This window comes from Pantherophis guttatus, chromosome 3, assembly GCF_059756535.1.
Source record: "Pantherophis guttatus breed Tessera chromosome 3, ASM5975653v1, whole genome shotgun sequence".
Lineage (NCBI taxonomy): Eukaryota > Metazoa > Chordata > Lepidosauria > Squamata > Colubridae > Pantherophis > Pantherophis guttatus.
Window position 1 is genome coordinate 57560779 of NC_142065.1, and position 26404 is coordinate 57587182.

Sequence of the window (26404 nt, forward strand, 5' to 3'; positions counted from 1 at the left end):
TTGTCCAGGAGTCTTACCAGTTTCATTGGTTTGAAAATTATCAGTTTTCTCAAATCTTAGCCTTTAAAATTGAAAAACACTTGTCCAAATGATGAATTGGTAGCATCACCTTGATCACATTATCTAAATGCTTCATTCAGAGCTGCCTGTAGGAGTTTAAACTTTTTCTAAGTGATGCATACAATAATTATGTCCTGTGAAATATAGACTTGGTGCTTCTTTGTGACAAATCCTGATCTATCATGGAACATTCAGAAACCTTTGACTTTCAAAGACCAAAATTAAACTTGGACAGTCAACCTCTGTAACCTTTCAGAAAAAGTAAAAGCCAATTACCATTTCTTGCACTTGACAGCAGTTCTTTCATAAGATATCCCTTCTGGAAATAGGTTGCTACTATTAGATAGAGGCTCTTAACTCCATTGGGAGCAGAAAACAGTAGTTAGAAGCAAAGATTATAGCTGTTTCATCCTACTTTATCTAGAATTTGTGTGTGATAAATTGTTGCTGCTGTGATAGTTAAACAGTTAGAATGCTGTGTGTGAAGAGGTGGGTTCTGTTAACTTAATTGATAACCAGTATCAGACCTTGGGGCCTGACAAAAAGGTGGTGAGGTTTTTATATTCCTACTGTCTAGCTGCTTCCACCTGCGCTGCCAAGCCATGATATATGGTGACCCAGCCCAGCTAGCTAAATTGATTCATCTCTAGTTCCTCGCTCTTAATCTGGAGCTAAATTGGTTTCATTTTTCTTCTTTTGGATGGTGCTTGTGGCGGGTTCTCTATGGGAACACTTCCTTCTGTTCATAACTTTAATTTTTGCTTTTAAATCTGGACATTATTGATTATTGTGTTAAGCTCCATATAATGTCTGATTAGCATTTTAAAAAGTGTTTAGAAGCACATGGTTTATCACTTGTGTCAGCTGGGCTGCCCACTTAGAACAATGGTTAATGGAGTTAGCAGTGATTCTCTTTATTGATCCTACTTTTATAAGAATGACATTCATTTTCTTTCCTCTTTCCAAAACAAAGTCTTGGTATGGAGAGTATCTTTTTAATTAGCTAATACAATACAGTAAACTGCCCTTCCTCTGGTGCAAAGCTAATGTACTTGGGTTGAAAGTTAATGGAATATGTGCTGTAGGCTTCTTGGAGCTAAATCTCTGGCATGTCAAACAACTTGCCTCAGTAAGAGATGAATTTGCTGGTTGTTCCCTTGAGTATAATCTTGGATCTGCTTTTTGTTTAACTAGCTTCCATTTCAATCCAACTTCCTCAGTTGCTGCTTGAATTTGGTATAATAACTGTCATTGGCCCAATTCATTTATTATTCTACAAGAACTGTGGTACTCTGAGAGGACCGATTTTTAAAAAGAGGGTTTTTTAATGTTTATTACATAAATTATCCCTTCATTTTTAAATCTATTACTGTTATATTTCTTTTTAAAAGAAATTTATTAAAATTGAATGCTACTGTTTATACAAAGAATTAGACAGTTTTATACAAAGCCTGTGAGGTTGTTTTAAAAATATATAATTTTATTAATTATAAATTATGATTATAATAGTAATAACTAAGAAACTAAACATGGAGAAAGAATAGGAAAAAATGTATAGGGAAAAAAATAAACAAAAAATATGTAAGTAAGTGAGTTCCAATCTTCATCACAAATATAAACAAATTTAGTAATTCTTTAAACACCCCCCCAAAGTTACAGAAAGATATATATTCATCCCATCCCTTATCTATAAGCAAATCTTTAAAGTATAAACTTTTCAATACTGATATTAGCAAAAAGTCCAGAAGTTTATAAAAAGAATCATATTTTAATCTTGATGAAATAAACCAAATTTACATTCCTTCCTTTGCCTTAATCTTTAATTCAGCCAAATATTATTATAGGATTTTAATTCTCTTCAGTGTTTCTTTATCCTCACACTTCTTTGGAGCTTTTTCTTCATAGCTTTAACAAGTTTCTTTTGTAAATCTAATAAGGAAACATTTTCCAGGTCATTCTCTTTGTTTATTATTAGTATTTCCATTTTAATTTTTAAACTTTAGCCAGTTCCTTCTTTATATCCAGTAAAATGCCCTTTTCCAAATCATTCTCTTGGTTTGTTATTTGTAGTTTCCCTTTTGGGACTTTAAAAATATAGTTATTTTTACACCTATTACTCCATCATTAACATTTTTGGGTCATTATCTGTAGAAGCAGGCATCATTATTGATAGTGTTGATATTATTTTCTGGCTCCATTTTTCAAAGATCTCTTTTAATATTTCTAATATTTTGTGTCATTTTGTAAGAAGTATTAAGTGACAGGCTTCAGGGGTTTTTTCCTCCTTCTGTTTAGAATCTTGAGTCCCCTCTAAGGTCCAATTTCTAAAATCATAAGTACTGTATTTTTTGGAGTATAAGACGCACCTTTTTCCCCCAAAAAAGAGGGTGAAAATCTGGATGCGTCTTATACACCAAATGTAGCCCCGCCCAGCCTCACAAACAGAGATTTCAGAGACTGAAAGAAGCCTCTGAAAGAAGCTTCAGAAAAAAAGCCTCTGAAAGGCTTTTATCTAAAATAATATGGCAAACAACAAAAGAAGAATCAGTAAAGGATCTAACCAAACTATGTTAACAAATCTGGAGAATGTCACAATAACCAACAGATCAGAAGAGGTTAATCTACATACCAATACCAAAGAAAGGAGATTGAACAGAGTACAAATAGTCCTTCAGAATAAAAGCCTCTGAAAGAAGCTTCAGAAAAAAACCCTTTTTTTTCTGAAGCTGTTTTGGAGGCTTTCAAAGGCAGAAAAAAAAGCAAGGCACAGAGCTCACAATCAAGGAACCTGTTGCTAAAATTCACCTCTGGGAACAGCTGATTTGGGAGTATTCCGGGAGGCCGATCCATCCACCAATCAGCTTTTTTCTTATTTTCCTCCCCAAAAACTAAGGTGAGTCTTATACTCCGAAAAATATGGTAACTTACCTTTGTTATGATTTACAATAGCCAAGATAGCCAAACCAAGAGAAAACCACTGTCCTGCTGTCTCCTCATGAGAAGCAGCCCTCCAGAGCACATGTAGGCAATCTCCTGTCTTCCTCTTACTTTGAGAGGTTTCAGGGTACTGGTGTACTTGCCAGATCCTTGGTCTTTGCTTCAGTTATTGGCTTCATTTTTGTGAAGATGTCTTCAATTTGCCATACTCCTCCATAAGGGTGCAGGGCGTTTTAGGATTTGACCTTAGTTGTGATATTCTCTGAAGTTCTTATCTTTCTGTTAATCTCTTCCAGTATTATTGGAGGGTGGGCTGGGGAAGGAAGAAGTATTTGTAAAATTGAACTGTTTCATTTGATAGTTGGAGCTTACAGTTTCTGGTTTAGTCTCTTATTCTGCCATTGGAAACAATTGGTGCCTGGGAAAATTCTTGTCCCTTTTTATTACAATTTTAAAATTAGATGCAGATTTATTGTAATATTTACTTCTTACTTACTATCCTTATCTCCATTATAGAATGGCTTTTTTTCTGCATTATTGGTCCCTAAATCTCGGCAGTGACATGCAGCTCTAGAATGTTCTACCTATGTGAAGATGGCAAACAGGACAACACTTCAATTTCCCCTACCGAAGATGCTTGCCACATAGCCCAGTGCCATCTTGAAATCAAGGCTTTTCGGGGTTAAGAAGCTAGCCTCTTAATTCACAGTGCCAATGTTCAATTTTGCTTTCTGCCACCAAACTAGATTGCAGGCCAAGGAAAGAGTCTGGGTTAGTGCCCCACTGGGTCATCTCCCATTTGTTTTCCTCAATTTTGTGTTGTCATAAATTCATTCCAGCCCGTTGTGCTTGATCAGTTTATCTCTGTTGGGGCAGAGAGCCCTGCTAGCATGATATATGACATGAAACATTGTAGCCAGCCTCTCCATGAATCACTCCAGCTGTTTGTTGTCAGCATGAAAAGCAAACAGGCCCAGGCTGCCGAGTGTTGACTAGGATGAGCTCAGGATGGGAAGAGACATGACGTATGAATGTTTATTTAATAATTCTCTAATATTTCCAGCGGAGTGTGGCCGTGGCTTCTGAGGTTGTGGGGGAAAGGGGGTGGTTGAAAGGGAAACTCTAATCTGCCAGGGTGGGTCATAAATCAGGCAGACAAGATCATTAATCAGGAGTGGAGCAAAAGTAGAGGGAGGTGGGACTGGCTGCCATTCCCAGGAGCAAAGGGATACACTCTTCTTTTCCATAAAACAAATCTCATTTGGGATGCAGCTCCAGCTGTGCCGCTTACATAAGAGCAAAGCCAAGGCGCTGGGCCAGTTAAGCAAGCATGTGTGCTACCTTTGTCATAAGCCTTAGCAATTTGAGTTCACCAAGCATTAAATCCCTTTATAATTATCTTCTTTATATAACTCTTCATGCTTCTCATGGTTGATTGGGCAAGATGCTTGTTTGGTTTAGAAAAGGGTTTTATAAGAGGTGAGGTCAATGTGTATCTGCACAATCACATGAAAAAAAAAACTTTTTAGTTTCCCAAATTCTCTCCCAAAAGGTGAGGCATAGTCTGATCATCTATTCAGATACATAATAAAGGGTTTGGCTTCAAAAGTGAAAGTAACCTTTTTCCTTTTCAGATCTGTATACTACTAAGATTCTTGAGTATGTAACTTTTAACTGAGAAAAAATTGTCACTTGCAGGGCAAAACTTTTTCAAACAGATGCCTCAAATGGGCTGACCTACAGGATGCATTCATCTAGTTAGTACCCATGTCTGAAAATTGGCAAATTTCATAAATTTCGTTATTATGTGTTTTATGACATAATACAAGATATTATGCTAAACAGTGCAATGTGGGCTACTTTCAAGGCAGATACATCTCTAAATATCTCCCTGAATTTTTAATAAATTTTTCCAGTACGTTAGAAGCCATTGAGGAATCTTGCTTAACGCATTGTAAGCCGCCCTGAGTCTTCGGAGAAGGGCGGCATATTTATTTATTTATTTATTTTATTAAATTTTTATACCGCCCTTCTCCTACTGGACTCAGGACGGTGCACAGCTAAGAATAAAAAAACATCCCAATACAAAATTTTAAATTTTAAAAAAATTAAACAAATTTTGGCCCAAAATTTAAAACCTCCCGACTAAAATCCATTTACAGTTAAAAAATATCAAAAGGGGGGTGGGGGGGTTACACCAGCCCAGCTTTGATTTGATATAAATCAAATCAAAAAAAAAAGAAAGAAAGAAAGAAAGAAAATACCTGCAATAATGACCCAACTGGTCATGGGTTGTTTAGTTTGATTTAAAAATTGGTTTTCATTTCTTGCTTTTAAGAATATGGAAACAATGTTTAATGTCAATCCAGGGGTTTATCTGCTAGATAAAGGCTTTAATCTTTGTTTAAAGTTTAAACAAAGTTTAAAACTTTGTTTGAAAATTCAGAACTCATTGGGAGACTAAATGCAACAAGAAAAAGTTCACTGAGCACAGCCTATTTTCTATGTCTAGAGATTTGCCTCTTGATCGTGGATTCTGGGAAACTGTTTTTAAACTAACAGGTTCTATGGCCTGAAAAAGTTTGAAAATCCTTGTGCTAGAAGCTTCTGGAATGTTAAACTGTTCCAATGTAATGGATTATTTTTATTTTCACTATATTTCTTCCTTTCAGGAAGGGGTAGCATTCAGATTTCAACAGAAGCCTCTTCTTATTTATTCCAAGGTTAAAAATAAAGTGGAGAGAAACCCTGAAAAATCCATTTTCATACCTACTCTCTTTCTCTCTGTCTTTCCTCTTTTGTTAAAAAGGAGATATAAAACACAACATAGAAATTGCACTTCGTTCAAGATAGCTATTTCTATGCAACTTTCCATTCCAATGTAATCTTCATTGAAAGCAAAGAAAACTAGTTACCATATGAGAATGAATTTATCTAACTTAATCCTTTTTCAGTCATATGAATCAGCACAATGCAGGCCATGGACAAGCCTCCAAATCAATCAGTTCCATCCATGTACCATAAGAGAGGACAGAATTTTGAGAATAATCATTCAACCAACTCTTCAAAAGTGGGAGAGTTTGCTGTGTTAAAGGTTTAACCAATTTTAAAAATAAAATATATGGAAACAAAGTCACGTCAACTAATAGTTCACAACTTAATAAAATAATTTTACTACAAAGGCTTTGTAAGATAGAGAAGAAAATCTCATCAGTGGGAGCACAAAACTGCTTAAGAATTTAAATTATCAATAATTATTTGATGACTAATATGCTAATGTATAGAAAAACCAGGCCACATGGTAAAAATAGAATTTAAATGACAACAAAAATGTAGATGTTTAGAAATGAAAATCCCTCTTGCCCCGTTACATGTTTGACTGCAAAGTATTAGCCTCAGTCTGGTCATTTAAGTATTCAGTACTTCTTGCTACATTAATCACCTTCAGGATACGCATACATGACTTGGTTTGGAGCAACATTTATAACAACTAATTCACACACTTTCAAGTTTTTTTATTAAGGAAGGTTCAGTGAATCCTGATTTATGCTTCTAATCAGATTGAAATCTAGTACATGATTTGGGTTCCTCTAAATCCAAATAATGAGTCAATCTCCCTCCCTCCCTACACACATGCACACACACACACACACCCACACACACACACACAGAGTGAATGTCCCAGTTAAACTCAAATATTTTGCTGCAAATTCTGTTTATAGCTTCAGAATCAAGATCTGCTATAAGATCTAGCCTTTAAAGATAACTGAGATAAACTGTGCATTTGTGATTGTAAATTTTTAACAGATTTTTAGAAAGTTAAAAAATACAAATCAACAAATAAGAAAAAAATAGCTAAAAACACATAGGACATTTTAATGATGCTTTCTTTCCTTCCCTTTCATTTGTTTCCCAACCACTAAATATTCATACTTTATATTGAACATTAAAGTGTATTGCTGATATGTTTAATTATTTCATCTATTATTTTTGTTTGGCCTTATAATTCTTTTCCTAGAAACCATATTTCAAATGTCTCTGTAACCTTGCTGTATGATCGCTGTATGATGTGTAGTATATAAAAGAGAAATTTCTGCAGTGCTGTATAAACTCAAGGGATTGTAAGCAGCCCCAAAGTAAACCAATTTTATTAAAAAAGTGTTTTTGGAAATTGGAGAGAGTAAAATAGGAGAGTGAAATTTCATTTAATCCTAGTTATATGATAATTTGAATGTTCTGCTGCTCGCCACTTTCTTGGAGATTAAATTCTGAGCTTCAAAAATAGGTGTCTGGGTTCAGGAACTACTGTACATTAACATACTGTGCTCTTTTGTAGGAATTGCTGCATATGGTTTCCTAATTCCTTTAAAGTACGTTCCACTGATACTGAAAACCTGTGTCAAGACTCATATTTAACATTTAGATTACTGTTACAAAAGTCTGTGGATAGGATAACATAAAGTGTGCCTTTAATTGAATTTGACTTGTGATAACCTCATGGACACAGAACAATAACACTTAGACTTATATACCACTTCATCGTGCTTTACAATTCTCCCTAAGCGGTTTACAGATTCATCATATTGCCCCCAACAATCTGGGTCCTCATTTTACTGATCTTAAAAGGATGGAAGGCTGAGTTAACTTTGAGCCAGTCAGGATCGAACTCCTAGCAGTGGGCAGAGTTAGCCTGCAATACTGATTCTAACCACTGTGCCACCACAGCTCCTCTATTGACAACAATTGTAGAAATGCAATTTCCAATTTCAGTATGGCTTTTTGTTTTACTTGTCAGTCTAGATAGCAGCCCTGAGGTTTCGTGGTGGTTTCCCATCCAAATACGTCTTAAAATAAGTCTTAACTTGATTTAGTTTTTTTAAGATTAGCCAAGATTGCCGTCTATAAAACTGATAAAAAGAGTTGCATATGGCTACAGATAAAGAAATTAGTGTAAGTGTATAGAAACAAACAGCATTCTCTTTCCTCAATTTACGGTAATTGACTTGATTTATGTTTTATTTTTATTTTGTTATCATACAAGCCCCTAAAAAAGTTTTTTCTCTTACAGTAATAACTTAGCATTTTATGATCCTTTTAGGAATATTTTGCTCAATCAGAAAAGTCCCTTTTCATTTTTTTAAAAATTATGTGGAAATTTCTTTGGTTGTCTTTGGTTCTGTCTCCCTTCCCCCAGCAGACATATAGCACCCCTCAGAAGGAGGATATAGTTGAGTATCTTTCTATTCCCTTTCTGAGATATTTCAAATTTTCAACAGTGCTGTTAACTTTAATTTGTAGAGTTGTTCCTTACAAGTGAAAAATCAATGGGGGGTTCTTACAGTGTGAAATTCAACTGTCAGTCTTGAGCTTATGGAAAGGGAGTAAGACATCTTAGAAGAAGAAAAAAGTCTCTGCAGTGCTCAGCTGGGCTATATCAAAATGAAGCCAATGCTGATAAGCGTATTTCACTCAAATAAATTATGATTCTCTATGAAATACAGGAGCGAGTCCACAAGGGAGGGAAATCAGGACTTAGAAAATACTAATTCCCCCTGATAATTCCCCCTGAAGAATTTTAGAAACTGAGTGATGTCTGTACAGGAGCAAACTGTGAGCTTTAAATTGCTATTTATTGTTTATAGATAACACCTAGTCCTAATTTAGCCATGCAGTATTTCATAGAATTGCTTCATTTTAAGTTGATAAGAAGCAAATAGCCTAGCTAAGCAAATAGTTTAGTGTAAAAGCTAAGTGTTGTACATGGAAGCAAGAATTTCTATGCATAATTTGCCACAGTTGCATCATACCCAATATAAGGGTGGATTTTACATTTGACATTAAGCAGTAGCATCTGGGTAGTAATTGTACACAGTTACAAGGAGCTAAGAGAAACCTGTGTTTTGCTCACATTTAATAGCATTTTGAAGTCACTCTATCATTTGGTTTTGGAATTGAGGTTAAATCAACTTAGCATTATTTAGTGTCATAAATGGCCTTATTCTACTCATCAAAATTTGCCTCTAATTTGTTATTTTTTTTTGAAACTGATTTATTGTTTTGTTCAAATCTAGACGAACTCTGATTGTTTAAAACTATGGTTTAACTAAATGAGAGTTTTAGAAAATATGCAATTTTGCCTTTTCAGCCAAAGTATAATTTAAATGAAAAAGTTTATTTTGATTTAGACAAATTCCAATTCCAATTAAACCTTAACTGAAAAGGGAATTAGAAACTTATGTTCCCTTCCCACTTACCATGTTAGATAATGAATGAAGACATGAAAATTTACAAACTTGTTGCCCATATCAATAGGAAACAAAAAAGGAGAGAACAGGGAGGGGGCTTTTGTAGGAAACAATTTGTTTGTTCGATAGTTTCAAGAGTGGAAAGTTCTGTTCGTGACTCTAAGAGACTCTGCCAGGTTTTACCTTACTCTGCGTTTGGAAACAAGTTACGTGGCAGCTTGCCAAATGAGATACAGTGTGTTGATAAATATTCCTTTGAAAAACTGTTTGGACAAACCTTGCTGACTATGAATGAAAGTAATTCACAGTCGTGTAAATAAAAGAGGTTTTGCTGGGACCAATTCCTGCTTCCTGCTTTTTAAGGGAGTCTAGGTCAGAACAAACTGCTTAAAAAGAATGAAAACAATTGTTACAGAGTGCCACAGAAGTGTATAAAGTTACTTTAATGGGAGATACGAAAAAAGGTGGTTTGGTGAATTGAAGGATGTTGTGGGTGAAAAAAAGAATATGAAAGAATCATGACTGCAAAAAATGAAGATGAGAAAAAAGACATTGTATAGTACACGCGGAAAAAAGGTAGCTGAGAAGAATGTGGTCAAAGGCAATAAGGTTACAAGATTGAATCTGTGTCGGTCACTGAGACCAGAGTTTTACTCTTCCGAGCTTTCGGATTCATACTGGAGCCCATCTTCAGAGAACTTCTCTCTACTGGAATACGTACAATAAGGTTAAGATTAAGAAGCAGAGAATTTTTTTTTATGAAAATGAAAAATTATTTTGGAAGTGGGTGAAGAGGGGTCAACAAGCAAGTTCTAGCAATGAATAGAATTAAAAATAAAAGCGATGAACTGATATGTAAGGAAATTGAAGCAATGGAAACTGGAAGAAGCATTATAGAAATTTTATGTGAATTTTAGCAATCAAGTGGAAAAGTAGAATTCAAAGGAATGCCATAAATGTTAGTACACAAAAGTTATAAATTTTGTGAGCTTGTTGAAAAATGGAAAGTCTGCAGACAGAGATTATGACTGGAGAGATTAAACTATGGCATGACTGCATTCAGGCCTGGCCTGAAAAGGTAAGGGCGATGGCGGGGGATGCAGAAGAGACAGAGATAAACAGAGAGAGAGGGAGAGAGAGACATAGAAAAATACAGAGAGACGGGGGGGGGGAGACACATACAGAGATACAGAGAGAGAGACAAAGAGATACAGAGAGAGGGGGGGAGAGAGAGACACGGAGATACAGAGATACAGAGGGGGGAGAGAGACAGAGATACAGAGAGGGGAGAGAGAGAGCTACAGAGAGAGGGGGAGAGAGAGACACATAGAGAGATACAGAGGGGGGAGAGAGAGAGACATAGAGAGATACAAAGAGAGAGGGGGAGACACAGAGGGAGGATTTTGTGGTTCCCATTGTTTTTTAGCAACCGGTTCTCTGCCCTAATCACCAGCTGGGCAGGCGTGGCTCAGGGGCTGTCATGTGACTGATGAAAGTGAGTGACATCGAGTTGGCCACGCCCACCAAATGTTCGTGGAGAGTTTGGAACTTCAGCCTCGCTCTTTTAGCCCAGCGGAAGCACCAGACTGGGCCACAGCAACGGGTGGCCAGGTACAGCTAGTATATGTATATATTAAGACTGCATCTGTGTCTGATCATTGGAAGAATGCTCCTGCTGCTGCCCTATGCAAAAGGAAAGGTAGCAAGAATGAATGCAAAAACTAAAGGGGGATTAGTTTAAATTCAGGTTGAAAAGGTAAAAGATGATAAGAGCAACATTTGAGGAGTTCAATATTGTATTATGACAAGCAGGAGGTTTACAGAACAGATTTTTGCTCATTAGCAATTAACAAAATGTTAATGTGAAAAAGATCTATTATACTTCTCACCATACACAATTAGTTTAGTTTAATGCGATTTATATGCCGTCCTATCTCCAATGGACTCAGGGCGGCTCACAACAATAAAATCACAATTGCACATTAAAACAATATAAAATTAAAAGTCCAAATTAAAACAATTTAAAATCAATTTAAAATCTATTAAGAAACCCACCCACCCACCCCCCATCAGTCCAGGCTGCGAAACAGCCAGGTCTTCAAATCACGGCGGAACGAGCGAAGGTCAGGGGCCATCCGGAGCTCCAAAGGAAGTTGGTTCCAAAGGGTAGGTGTGCCCACAGAAAAGCTCTCCCCCTGGGGGCCGCCAGCCGACACTGTCTGGCTGACGGCACCTTGAGGAGGCCCTGTCTGTGGGAACGCACCGGGCGATTGGAGATTGTTGCTGGCTGCAAGGGGTCCAACAAATATCCCGGGCCTAGGCCGTGAAGGGCTTTGTAGGTGATAACCAGCACTGTGAACCTCACCCGAAGGGCAACCGGTAGCCAATTATTACATATGTATATATTAACAGCAAATCTTTCAACTGACCAACCAAAAAATAGCAATTTTAAGCATTTTTTAAAATTCAGATTAAGAAACAGTGTAATAATAATATAAATAAACCAAGTTCAGCAGCTAACCAAGGTGAACTGTGAATGCAAATTTTAATGCCTAAATTGAAATCAAAAGCGGACAGATTACAGTAATAATAATTACCAACACATCAAATCAACAAGCCAAAGCAAACATTAGAACAGCAGATAAAAAGACAGCCAAATTTTTTTTGAAGATGTTAATGGGCCCTCCTCCTCCTTTCTGAGCTGTCTTGTATTATGGCCAGTTGCATGTGGTATGGCTTCTGAGCCATCCTGTTAAACCAACCAGGTCAATCATTGGAATCTAGCAAAATTGTGATTGGCTCATGCAGATGATACTGAGAGTGCGGTTGTAAAGGATCAATCAAAAGTTTTTCTTTTATGTCTCATCACCTGATTTTCTTCAAAATATTCAGTTCTCTGGAACACTCTTTTGCATATATTTTTTAATAGAATTTTTTTTACAAAGCTAAAAACTACACACAAAGAAATAAAGTAAGATACAGAAGAAAAATAGGAAAGATAATAACTTGGTCTCCTTTAGAGGTTTTCCAAATATTCCTTAACACTTGGATTCAATTCCTAACATACAGTAGTTAGAAAGAGTGCTGATCTGAAATTCTGAATGTCAGGGTTCAGGAATTTTACTACTGTATTTCATTCTTCATATTCAGTAACTTTCCCACATGGGATCATATTTTATAACATTGGTAACTGAGAAATTTTCCACCTGAGCACATGGCATACTCCCTGTAACATCTTAAGGACAGATTACAGATGATTAATGTCATGTGACATTAATAATTCGATCCATCATATATCTCCAAATGTTTGTTCCTCTTTGGACAACCCCCTTCTAGATTCTGTATCAATGCCACTGTTCAAGAATTGGGCAATACTGGAGGTATTTTGCTTTTTAACAAGGCCAGCCATAGCTACCAGTTACCAATCGTTCATGCTTTTCCTAGATGAAAACATTCCTGACAATAGATTTGTCAATTGTAGAATACTTTGCTATTCCAGTTGGACTTGGAACTCCTTGTGCCTATAGAGTTGGCTTCTCTTACCACTGCTCTTTGGAAATACAGGAAGTATTATCAGTATTATCAGCAGTCAAATGTTTACTGAAGTTTGCTCCGTAAGAAACATCTGAGAAGCTAAGGTAGCTTACATATTGCTGTCAGTCTGTCTCTTGGGCCCTCAGTAATTGAAGCACACACATTGTTTGGTCAGTAACCTTCTGTGGGCTCAAGAGATCCCTTTCATTTATAGGAAAGTCTTAATACACAATGAATGTTGTAACACTGTATTTTGTTTCTGATTACCATCATTACTGTCATCTTTTCATGGACTTTCTACATTCTTCCACCTTGTATTTAAAGTGAGAGAGAGAATTTTGTTGCTTTAACTTTCTGTTGCTTTCTCAGCTTTTACTTCTTATCACTGCTACAATTTGAGTTCTTGTTTTAAACTTGGCACAATTGTCTCTTCTCAGTTGTGATTTTTTTTAATTGAACTATTTAGAATGGGGATTTATTCACGCCTTAAAAATTCAAACATACTGTTCTGTAACATTAGTCAATCATATTTACAGGTAGCCCTCAATTTACAGTTGCTTTAAGTACCATTTGGAATTAGTACAGTTTCTAAAAGGATGCTTGACAGCCTGTAAAGCACTTCCGGCTATTGTAAAATGTCATGCACATGACTGCATTTCAGGCAATTGGTAATCTACTCACATTTACAACTGGTTGCGGGGTCCTGGTTTTTGCCAAAAACAGTGATTCAGCAGAATTGATTTGGGCTTAGGGCTTTATGATTCAGACTTGGAACTGTGTAATTTGCTTAACTGATGTAAAAAGAGTCATAAAATCAGGTCCTGTCACGTGAATGGCTCGACTTATGACTATCATGAATTATAATCAGCATTGTGGTCGGAACAGTAGTCATAAATCAAGGACTGCTTATATGCTTTATTGATTAGCAGAAATTGTAAAGGAATTACGAAATTCCTCAGGACTCTGCCCAGCAGCCTGATAAATCTCTGAAAATGGGATAGAATAAGACCAAATGTTGTATACAGGTAGTCTTCGACTTGCGACCACAATTGAGCCCAAAATTTATGTTGCTAAGTGAAATATTTGTTAAGTTAATTTTGCCCCATTTTATGACATTGCTTGCCTTAGTTCTTAAGCAAATCACTGCAGTTGTTAGTAATACAGTTGTTAAATGATTCTGGCTTCTTGTTGACTCTGCTTATCAGAAGGTCACAAAAGATGATAACATGACCCTGGGTTGACACTGCAACCATCATAAATATGGATCAGTTGCCAAGCATCTGAATTTTGAGCACATGACCATAAGAATGTTGCAAAGGTTGTAAGTGTGAAAAACTGTCATAATTCACTTTTTTCGCCGCTGTTGAAGTTCGAATGGTTACTAAATGAACTGTTGTAAGTTGAGGGCTATCTGTAGTATCTAAAGCCAATGTAAGGAAGATTGAGTTTAAAAACAGGCTAGATCTGGCTGGGGGCTACATAGGAAAAATTATTCTAATGTAGGAGTGTCAAACTCGATTCCATTGAGGCTGGATCAGGTTTGTGTTTGACCTGTGTGTGTGTGTGTGGCCGGAGGTGGGAATGGCCATGGTGGGCGTTTGCCACAGGCTCAAAATGCATTTTTCCCCCTTCTCTTCTTTCTTTCCACAGTTCTTTACTATAACCATTTTCCTATCTCTTCTACCAGATATTACTGACAAACATCTATTACTTATTCTTCATACTTCACTAAACTTTTTATTTCTAAATTTATATCCTATTTTTAATAGTAAATTGCTTTTCCAGGCAGAAAAGCTGTTTATACTATTGCATTTTTATTATTCAACTAATAATAAAAATATAATAGCATAAATAACATGATAATACAAGATCTAACAGCAGAGATAAATTTTCAGAATAGTAAATAGAAATGGCTGTCAATTTTAGATTGTTGATTGTAGATTAAATGACCTACAGTATGTAAAATCTGACATTAAACTGTAGTATTCACATAGGATGTTGCTTGTTTTCTAGCCAGATAAGGCACTTACTTGAGGCCACATAATTGTAATCCAGTTCTCCTGCAGCACTCTGCTGGCTGAAAACGGGCCACAGGGAGGCCCTGTGTGGCCTCCGCGTGGCCCGTTTTCGGCCTTCCCAGCCTTGAGCAGCACTCTGCTGCCCAAAAATGGGCTGCACGGGGCCTCTGTGCGACTCGTTTTTGGCCGGCAGAGTGCTGCTGGAGGCCAGAGAGGGCAAAAATGGGCCGCACAGGGGCCGCACGCAGCCCCCCAGTGGCCTGTTTTGGGCGGTAGAAGCACCACAGGCCAGTCCTTTGATATTTCCAGGCTGGCCCTACAGCCCAGATTTAAGCACCCCGTGGGGCAGATCCCTGTTCTAGTGCATCTCTAGGAAAGATAGGTGGGCAATACTAGCTCAGAATGCTGTGACTGCTCCATTTTGAGTCCCCTCCGTCCTGGTTATGTGATATAGCATGTGCAGCCCACCCTACTCTTCCCACTGCACACATACAAAGTCGTACTAATACCACATAAGAAGAATATGTCGCCTATGGTGACTCCTATGGTAAAAAAGATGGAAAGATTTAGCGAAGCAGTGCTCTGAGTGCTTCCTCTGATTTTTTTATTACCTGCTATTGTATTATCCAAAATCAAATAATGTTCAATGTATGCAACAAGCCAACTTGAAAGCCACAATAGTGATTCAAATAACAGTGTCTTTAGTAGCACTGATGATAAAAGAACATGTTCTGATTCCCCCATCTAATTTTGCCTCTTCTTTCTTCATTGTAACCTCTGTGAATCACAAATATAGTGTCTGCATAGCTTTTATTTGGAACATTCCAGAACTTTATAAAATTTTATGAAAACCTGACCCAAATGTTTTGTGTTGTCAGGCAAGATTCATATTCCAGGAGTTTTTTATGATCATTTAGTATTCATTTGACTATTGAGAATTTCATGTAACTTTGTTAACATGATAAGACTTTCTGTTTCTGCCATTTTGTGAACAGTTTGCTTACATTTCTTCGATTGATTCTATGAAATGCATGTTATCCTGTTTTTTAAAAAGAGTGAAGTACATTAGTTTGGCATGTGAGGGAAACTAGCCACCATTGCTTCAGTGTAAGAGTAGAATCTTTCCATATCAACTGCTTCCTCAGTTTACGATGTGTTTTCCTGACTTTTAGGTGGTGCATATTGCTTAAATTAACATTTAGAATTTTGATGCAAGTTCTTCCTTTCCCTTCTAAAATAAAATTTAAAAAATTGATCCCAGCTACTAAACTTGGCAACCCCACCCATTCCTCTAATCATGCTGACTCAAAAGCTTCTTACTCTTTGCATTGATGGTTTGTGCCATCTGTGTGCAGTTTGATTCAGGCCTAGTATGTAAGTTTGGAAGCAGAGAAGGCTGTGTGCCAACTCCTAGACTCATTCTCTGCTCCTGCAAAGACATTCTGAAACTCCATGTTAGTGAAGGGATAGGGGTGTGAAAACAGCATAATGAATCTTTCTGTAGAGCAATTCCTTGGGGAATCTTTACCGGGGCCTGGCTAAATGCAGCTTAGAATGTTTTCTTGTGACAGTAAGCTTTCCTGCCATGGCACTGTGATAGAGCATGCAAGTGGAGGAAGAATAATTCCTCTGTGGGTTGAGCAACTCAACACTTTTGCTTTGCATGAAGATTAAATTAGTCAACAGATAACTCCAAACTTGGCAAGCAGCTGGTAGCATTAACAAGTTGTGCAAGCAAGTATAAAAATAGAGGCTCTTGTGGCACAGAGGGCCTCTGCTTTGCAGATACTCACCCTTGCATGCAGCATTTTCCAAAGTTTCAGCTGAGAACATGGAAATTAGGCCGTGGAACACTGCATTATTCATAACTTGGCAACCAGCAGCTAGGGCACATCGCCAGAATAAGCCACTACTATAATTATAGGTGAACAGAATTCTGAATATATGTTCCTCGAAAGAGTACATTAATCAAGATGGAAGGATACCCATCTTCAACATTAGAATTCTTGCCAGTTCCTCGATGGAGGCAGCATTCCTTCACAAGATTCCAAATCAGACTTTTTTCAAGGTTAGCTTACAAAGGTACCAAGCAGTAGACATTCTTGTGTCAAATGAGAAAACTAACTTCTATATTAAGTGATTTAAAAAATGTATTCTGTCATTCTGTTTCAATTCCAGATGAATAGGGTAGTCTATGTATTGGGCCTATAAATATAACCCTATTCTGTCTTGGTTGTTAACTGAATATTCTACCGTTTCCCCGAAAATAAGACATCCCCAATCGGGCTTTTAAGCGCATGTGCTAAAATAAGCCCCCCCCCCAAAAAATAAGCCCTCCCCGAAAATATTTAAACGCATGCACAGCCGGTTCCCACCATTCTCCAGCAGCGCGCCCAGAAGGGACATTCAGGTAAGACAACGTCCGTTTCCTCTAGTTTCCTCCGCGTACCCCAAAATGATAAGACCTCCCCAAAAATAAGGCTAAGTGCTTATTTTGGGGTTCAAAAAATATAAGACAGGGTCTTATTTTCGGGGGAACATGTTATGTAATTTGTGATTGGACTACTACATTAGCTATGGCCAGTCTCCCATCTGCCTCAGTCATTCTGTAAGCCCTATGTGATACCTAAGTATAGTTGCAATTCCAAATTAACACTGAAATACTGTATATTTTACATCTATAAGTTCCTAATACTGGGCAGAATATGCAGCCCCAAAGGTGAAATGTTCCACTTTAGCAGGTTTGAGAGATCCGTTAATTACCCTCTTTCAGGGTAAAGCTACCATATAACTCTTTGAGTGCTGAAAGGGATCTCTTCTGCATGGCCTGACCCAGCTTGTTTTCTTGCTGCTGCCTGAACTGGAGCAGTATCATCTACATTGCATTTAGTTAACGAGTTAAATATGGAAGGTTATTGTAAGATGTAAATGTTTTGGCTGACAGGAGTGAGCTAGTCAGTTTGATACTTGAGCTGCTTTTGTTAATATACAAAACTGCATGACTGCCAGTGAAAAAAATCCAAATTGGATAAAACTTTTATTTTACGTATTCTGCTGTTGTTACTGACGTTGACACAGGATCTTGATAGTACAAGCTTTTTAATGCTTTCATCTCCAGTTTGAGTACCGTATTTTCCGGCGTATAAGACGACTGGGCGTATAAGACGACCCCCGAATTTTCCTGTTAAAATATAGGGTTTGGGCTATACTCGCCATATAAGACTACCCCTCTTCCAACGCACACCAAATAAAAATTAAAAAACATCAACTGGCTCACCCACAATGTAAAAGCAGCTGTGCTAGACCCAAAATGGCCCCTGCAACAAGCAGGAACCTCACACAGCCACAAAAAGCCCCCAAACACAACTTTCACACTTTACACACACAAAATTCCACATACAGCTTTGTGAGTTTTTGTGTGTTTGTGTAGTTAGAGTGAAACACTACAAAAACACACTAAATTTCAGAAAGCTGCACAAATATTATTTTATTTTATTTTTATTTTTATATGAAAGCTAAATTTAAAACTTCCTAAACTTTAAATGACTAGGTCTAAAAAAGAACAACTAAAAAAAAACCCCAATTAACTATTTTTTTTAAAGATCCCAAAGGGGAAAAAAACGTACCCAATAGAACAGGGGTCTCCAACCTTGGCAACTTTAAGACTTGTAGACTTCAACTCTCAGAATTCCTCAGCCAGCTTTGTTTTGCTGGCTGAGGAATTCTGGGAGTTGAAGTCCACAACTCCCTGCCTGCTTGATTGCAGGCAGGGAGTTGCTTGCTGATGGAATGGATTCAGGCAAGCGAAGCAAGGCAAGCGAAGCAAGGCAAGCAGCTAAGGTAAGCAAGCTGGAGGGGGAAAACTTTTTTTCTTCTCCATGGCTCTGGCGATCCCAGTTGAGTTGCCTGATTAGCAGATCGTCAGGGCTTGGATCGTCAGAGCCATGTGAAAAGAGAAAACTTTTTTCCTTCTCTGTGGCTCTGGCGATCCCAACTGAGTTGCCTGATTAGCAGATCGTCAGAGCTTGGATCGTCAGAGCCATGTGAAAAGAGAAAAGTTTTTTCCTTCTCCGTGGCTCTGGCGATCCCAACTGAGTTGCCTGATTAGCAGATCATCAGGGATTGGATCGTCAGAGCCATTTAAGGCTCGTCAGAGCCTTTCGGGCTGGTCTGCCTGGTTACAGGAGAACGACACCCGGCGTATAAGACGACCCCCAACTTTTGAGAAGATTTTCATGTGTTAAAAAGTCGTCTTATACGCCGGAAAATACAGTATGTTGTGTCCTCTTAAGACTGCACTGAAACTTTCACCTATACCCATATTTTATTACAACTTTGTCTTGAATATAATTTTTACACATTTTCTGCACGTATTTTCTGTTTGGTTAACCACAAGACCTGTTTTTTTATATTTTTCCTTACTAAATGCCAAAACATATTGTAGTCTCACAATTATATACTTTATATGGTATCTACTGTGTTTCCCCGAAAATAAGACCCTGTCTTATATATTTTTGAACCCCGAAATAAGCACTTGGCCTTATTTTTGGGGAGGTCTTATTATTTTGGAGCGCTTGGAGCCAGATGGGGCTCCTCTTGCTGTCTTAAATGATTTCAAGCTCTGTCTCTCTAACCTTAACCAGAGGAAATGGCGGAGACCGGCTGTGCATGCGTTTAAATATTTTCAGGAAAACCTTACTTTCGGTAGAGGGCTTATTTTTTGGGGAGGGCTTATTTTCGGGAGAGGGTTTAATTTCAGCTAAACATGATAGTAAGTGGAACATTGAAATAGATGCAGCATAAAGTGGTTTGTTATTGGGCTACTGAAATCATCAAGGTGATTTTTTTGTGGGTTGTGAGAAAACTATAATCAAAAATTTATTTTGCACATTAGCAGGTTTTAGGAATAAAAAGTTCTGATTCTATAGGTGGAGAAATTGTCAGACTTACCTAGTATCGACAGTATATGTGATCTCTGCAATAGACGTTTTTAAAAGAACTTAACTGCATTTCATGCAACAATGTGTAGCCAGGGAACAAGAATTGGTATTTCAGAAATATAATTAGACACAAATTATTTAGGGAATAAAGGCTGGATTTGGGAGAAAAAACACTTGAAGTTCTTTAAAAATGTTTGTCCTTTTAAATCCTTTATCAGTTGCTGCCTTTTAATATCCTGATTGAAAGAAAATGGGATTGATTTTTTTTTAATTAATCAATTTAAATGAGATGATATTTTAGAAAACTACTCAGTTTAGACTATCTTGAATGTAGTGATAAAATGCATAACTGAATTTTTTTAATTGCACAAAATCAGTCTAGTGTAGTTTTATATTAAAGTGTGAAAAATCCATGCCAATTCTGGAAATAATTTAAGACTTGCACTTTTCATAGGTATATTTTCCTGTGCACTCAGATTCATTCAGATTATTTTGCTAGTAGTGAATTATAATCATTAATTATTAGGTTGCCATATAATTTTATATGCCATTTTTTTCTTTAGATTTGTTGTTTCTTTGTATTTGTACATGTTTTCCCTTAGAAAAAACAACCTAACAAAGATTGTATTTATTTCTGTATTTATAGAAAATCCAATTTATTTGGGGGAATCTCATTTTGATGCACATGTTCGTCACCAGATAATTCCATGATAAAGTAACTAGTTAGCAGGGAGGGAATTCATGTTCTTATGAAAAATTTATAAGAAGCCCTGAATCCTCAGACCTATAAAAACAAAAACAAAAAAAGAGGATTATGTTTAAAGATGGAAAGAATAAAGAGATCAGGTGTTGAATATAGTCCATGAAATTTTATTTGTCTTGCATATAATCAATTCTAAATATATTTTACAAGGCATATATAAACAGCAGGACTATAAAATTTATGAAATGTTATGTATGGTGTGACTATTTATGAGGAGGAAGGGAATTTGTATTCTGTTCAAATAAACTTGAGGGGAAATTTATTTTGAAAGCATTCTGAATTCTGAAGCAAAATTGGAATGAAGGCAAATATCCAACCACTTCTCTCTTGTATATAATCTGTGTTCATTTGACTACTCCTCAGCTGTTAGAGCCGCAATCATATAGGAGTGGCAAAATTGTAATATTTTTCTACGAGGGATTGGAATTGGACATATTTTATTACTAGGTTGCATTCTGGCTAAGTTGGAAGAACAGGTTATATTGTTCAGTCTTCCTATATCCCTCCCTTAATAAATGTATATTTAACAATGTCTGAAGCATATGAAGTGATAATAACTAAATCAATACCTCCTTCATTGATTGTCCAGGATCCCTCCAGCGTGACGCACACAGCACTGCAGTAATTTTCCAGTTAACTAGCACCCTGATCTACAGTCCTGCTATTGATTGACCATTGTATCAGACAGACACTGAATGGTGTTGCATATGCTTCTATTTAGCCTTCTGATTCATTCGTTTATTACTGGACAAGAGTGATCATCTGAGAGACTTCCTGAAATTGTCCAGTGAGATTTGGACTGTTAGGATTCCTATAAACAAGCCTTTTTCTATTACTGCCTGCTTCTTTCTTGCCAAGCTTCAGTTTCTTTTGGCAGGACTTCATATCAAAGATGCTAACCAGCTTAACTTTCTATCAGTTTTCATTTATTTATTTGTGAATCTTCTATATTGCGTATCATTAAAATAACCCATGAGTGTTGTATAGAATAAATCCATGATAAAAATATAATTTAAAAAAAACTTCCATAAAATAAACACTGTACTGTCAGTAACTTTTAACAGTTACTTATTGAAGGAGAATGTAATATATAATTTATTCCAGCAAAGCTAAGCTCTCTTTGTAGTTTTACCTGCTGAGACACTTTGCTCTTAGGATAACCTCAGTATAGCACATCTGTCCCTTCAGTATCCCATTCGGCTGCAGCAGTTACTATAGTAAACAGGAGCCAAATATTAGGAGATAAAATAAACTTACCAAAGTAAAATGTATATATGCCAAATATGTGTTTTTACTTAAACTAGTTGGTTAGAGCAAACTTGCCCTACATTTCTGAAGAAAGTTGAAACTCTATAGTAAGGATGAGCTTAAAAAATTGCATCCCTACTCCTTATGCAAACTTATAAGAAATCCTTGTTTTGGATTACTTGCTCCTCTGAACCATGACAGAGTTAGATTTATTAATATATTAGACAATGGCTGATTCCCTCTCAATCTTTTAAACCTAATATATTTGCAGCACATGGATTTACTCTGGTAGATAAGTTTCCTTCTTTTTTTATGAAGTAAAAGTTCTTTTTAGAGATATGCTCTGATAGTTTAGCATTCCATTGATTAGCTATTGCAAGAAAGTGCTTGGCACTTATATATCAAACAATCCTTTTTAATGCTTGTGGTAAAGTCAGAACTTTCAGAAAATTTCTCTGCATGTGGATATGATACCACTTTTTGTGAAGTGTTCACTTGCATTAAGGGTTCTGCTTTTAATGTCAAATTAGCATCAACTTGGCAAAAAGGAAACATCATACAAAATTTATCAGTATTCTTCTTCCAACTTTCCCCATTCTAGAGTACAGTACAGTATTTGCCCACGAGTTCATATATTGTCTACTTTGCTCCTTGACCTTTGCCGTTAAATCTTCTCCAGTGTTGGCTGCCTCAGCTGATTCTCAAGCCTACATACTCTATAAGCTGATTTGATTCTATCTGTTTAATCACTTCTTAAGAGCCAAGATGTACCCTAACTCTATGTGGTTTGCCTACTGCACTTGGCACATAATGAAATCAGCGAAATGTTTCTAAGAACTCAGCCAGCCCTGACTTTGTCATCTATTTTAGGATTACAGAAGACTCGGCAGTGACAACATTTGAGGCGCTAAAGGCTCGCGTTCGTGAATTAGAAAGGCAGCTCTCCCGTGGGGACCGCTATAAATGTCTCATTTGCATGGTGAGTAGTTTGCCAGTTCTGGTCATGAATGAGGAAATGACACTATACCTCTACCTTGGCTGTCGCAAAATGGCACCGTTAATAGGATGCTCTGCAGCATTATCCACTATTGCTTGACTCTGGAGAAAAGCACTTTTTTTCTTTCTTTGAAGTTGGTATTAGTGTATCTGTTATAGCACGACATTACTTTTGCCTAATGTATGGGCTTTGCTTTTATAAACTATATCGCTGTTGATTTGTAGAACATATATTTATGTTTTTCTTTCTGATTTGCCACATGTAACTTGCTCATTCCAAAACCTGTGATCAATGCTTAAGACTTCAATGCAGACTATTTACAAAATTATTTAAAAGAGTCCTTGATCATGGTGGCTGTGGATTATAGGAGTTCACAACACAACATTTGGAGAGCAGAACTGGGAGAGGCTGTAAATAAAGAGCCCCTGACTGTGCTTATTATTATTGAAGTGCTGAAGCTCCCTCTAGTGGATCAGAGTCTGCAGATGTTGATATCAGTTTGTTCTCGTCGTGCAGTTTTATAACTCAGATTTTTTATTTTAGGGGTATTTCATTCTAAGCTATAGCTTTATTTTAGGAAATATCTTTTCCTATGACGCAGAGTACAATTAAGTCTGCATGGAAACTATTATCTCCCCACATCTCCCCAATGGCATGAATGTCAAGTGTCTTTTGACATTTACCTTCGTCTCTCTAGACACCAAGTATATATTATATTTGGTGGATATGTGTGTTTGAGTGATAGTAACAAGAATTTGCTATAAGTATTTGTTAAAGAGAATTTTGGTATCTTAATGTGAAATTAATCTGTTCAGTGATTAATCAATAAGGTCAGTTGATTTTTCTCCATTTTTTACAATTGAAGGTTAAAAGTCTTTAATTTGTTCCTAACCTACATGTAAACATGCAGCACTATATGTGCCTGTGTTCTCTTTGGGTACGATCAAAGGTATATATTTTGCATTTTATTTGCATTTTATATTTACAAATGTGCATCAGTTCACAAATGCATGTAAAATCAAGTGATGGTATGGAAGTCAAATGAGAAAATAAACTTTAGAGATACGTTGCCCCCACTGCATCCTGCCCTGCCCTGCATAATTCCAGATTCAATCAGCAATTTCCATAATTTTATAGTATGCGATGCAGTAACTTTATTTTCTTTCTATAGGACTCTTATACAATGCCCCTGACCTCCATCCAGTGCTGGCATGTGCATTGTGAGGAATGCTGGCTGCGGACTCTGGTAAGTCTCTTAGTTTCTTAGGGGGTAGCTTAAATTAAATTCTTTTTTTTTTCCTAGTTGAAATTACAACTACATGAAAATCCTCTTCAAAATACTATGCCTCTATTTTACTTAAGGGCAGTCATTCTCAGTGTTACCTTCTTTTGCATTTGATGGGTTCCTGTCATAATAGAAACAAATAGTTCACTTTTTTTTCAAGAATGGCCTTTGCTTGTTCACAGACATTTTGAGAGAGAGAGAGAGAGAGAGAGAGAGAGAGAGAGAGAGAGAGAGAGAGAGAGAGAGAGAGATTTAACAACAAATTTTAAAAGTATGATTAAAGATTCAGTTGTTTATCTTATGTCTCACCTAGACTACTTCTGAGTTCCACCTCTGGTGCATGTACCAACAGTTTTAGAATAGAATAGAATAGAATTTTATTAAAACATTTGTTACCAACCTGCCTTCCATTGAGGACCTGTATATTGCTCGAGTCAAAAAGAGGACTGTGAAAATATTTATAGACCCCTCATATCCTGGACATAAACTGTTTCAACTCCTACCCTCAAAACGACGCTATAGAGCACTGTACACCAGAACAACTAGACACAAGAACAATTTTTTCCCGAATGCCATCACTCTGTTAAATAAATTATTCCCTCAACACTGTAAAACCATTTACTAAGTCTGCACTACTATTACTATTAATCTTCTCATCGTTCCTATTACCCATCTCTTTCCACTTACGACTGTTTGACTGTAACCTTGTTGCTGGTATCCTTACAATTTTTATTGACTGTTTCCTAATGTGATTTGATTGCTTATTTGTATCCTATGACTATCATTAAGTGTTGTACCTTATGATTCTTGACGAACGTAGCTTTTCTTTTATGTACACTGAGAGCATATGCACCAAGACAAATTCCTTGTGTGTCCAATCACATTTGGCCAATAAAATTCTATTCTATTCTATTCTATTCTATTCTATTCTATTCTATTCTATTCTATTCTATTCTATTCTATTCTATTGCATACAGATTTTCTATCTAATCTGGATTTTTCTACTCTTTCTGTTAGTACCTTTGCACCCTCAGAGATGGTTGGAGAAGCATTCTGCTTTGTTTCTAAAAGGCTGGGATGAGACTTTTTTTTTAACTTTATTTTCTTTTTTATTGTATTTTATTTTTAAAAATATATATGGCTGCCTATTACATAGAATGATTGTAGGTGGCTCACAACAATCCATTAAACATAGTTAAAAACAAAGGTACCCTTCCCCCCAAGGTGCCAGACCAAACATCCTTACACCTCAACTCTCCTCTTAGTCCGGTGCTTGAAGGAAGAGCCAAGTCTTCACAGCCCTCTAAGAAGCTGAAAGAGTAGCCATCCCTCTACTTCAAGTGGGAAGGTATTCCAAAGGACTGGGATGGCCACCAAGAAAGCAAGCCTCCAAGGTCGTATCAGATGGCAACATTTAAAGGAGAGGACCTGGAACGCAGCTACCCTGTCTAATCCAGTAGGACTGGCAGATACCCCCAGGGAGAGTTGATCCTGCAAGTAACTAGCCCTGAGACTCTTAGGGATCTCTGTTCCCCTGAGACATAGCACATTAGTTTTGATTGTGCTATCATGCTTTTATTATCCATCTTTTCATTTTCCCATCCTTTGGTAGAAAGCTTCTTTAAATTGGCATTGCAGGGTAGGCTGTTCTCCTTCAATGAGTGTTGGATATACAGTTAATGTAGTGCAGGGGAGATTTTCAACTACAGGCAGTAGAATTCATAATTGATATTTGATTAGAATGTGAGAAAATATGAATGAAATGTTTTTTTTTTATAAAAGTGAAAAATTTGCAAGTAATTTCTTCCTTTCGGTCTATAGAGATTCTCAGTCATCCAGGTCATGGTCGTCCCAAGGTGCCTTTTCTGGGGGCAGCTGGGCTTCTTGTTTTTTCTTTGAGGACATTTAGCTTCTCATCCAAAAAACTACTTCAGCTCTGACAGAATAGTGGGGAATGGGTTCTTCCGTTCAGATTTTTAGTCCTGCTGTACAGGTTTTATTTGTGAAATTGGTACCTTAAGTATTTTAAGGCTTAAACATCCATCCTGCCCTTTACAACCTCTGAATCCCGGAAATCTGGCCAATGGCTTCTACTTTATTTCTGTCTGCCAAAGCAACCCTAGATCCCACATACTGTGGAAATGTGGCCCTTGAAATATTATGCCACATCGGGTGTACCTAAAACACTTGTGCACACCCCCTTGCTTTTTTACTTGTTTTTGCAAACTGAGTTCTAAATAAAATAGGAGTAATTGGTCTTGTTGCATCCATTATTCAAGCCTATCCACATGAAAGCTTATTAAACTAGAATACCTGCAAATGCAACAATTCTTTTTTTTCCTGCTAGGAAAATAGTATTTTATTGCCCATGCTCTTT

General features: G+C 36.9%; 1 protein-coding gene across 5 annotated transcripts in view; it reads left to right on the forward strand.

Annotated features, from left to right (window-relative positions):
- Positions 1-26404, forward strand: part of RNF220 (ring finger protein 220) — a 382422-nt gene that overhangs the window by 335889 nt on the left and 20129 nt on the right. For all 5 annotated transcript variants that reach the window (XM_034414914.2, XM_034414912.3, XM_034414911.3 and 2 more), the window contains 2 exons: positions 22616-22724; positions 23914-23988. In XM_034414914.2, the coding sequence (XP_034270805.1) occupies positions 22616-22724; positions 23914-23988 (184 nt within the window). The remainder of the gene's footprint in view (positions 1-22615; positions 22725-23913; positions 23989-26404) is intronic.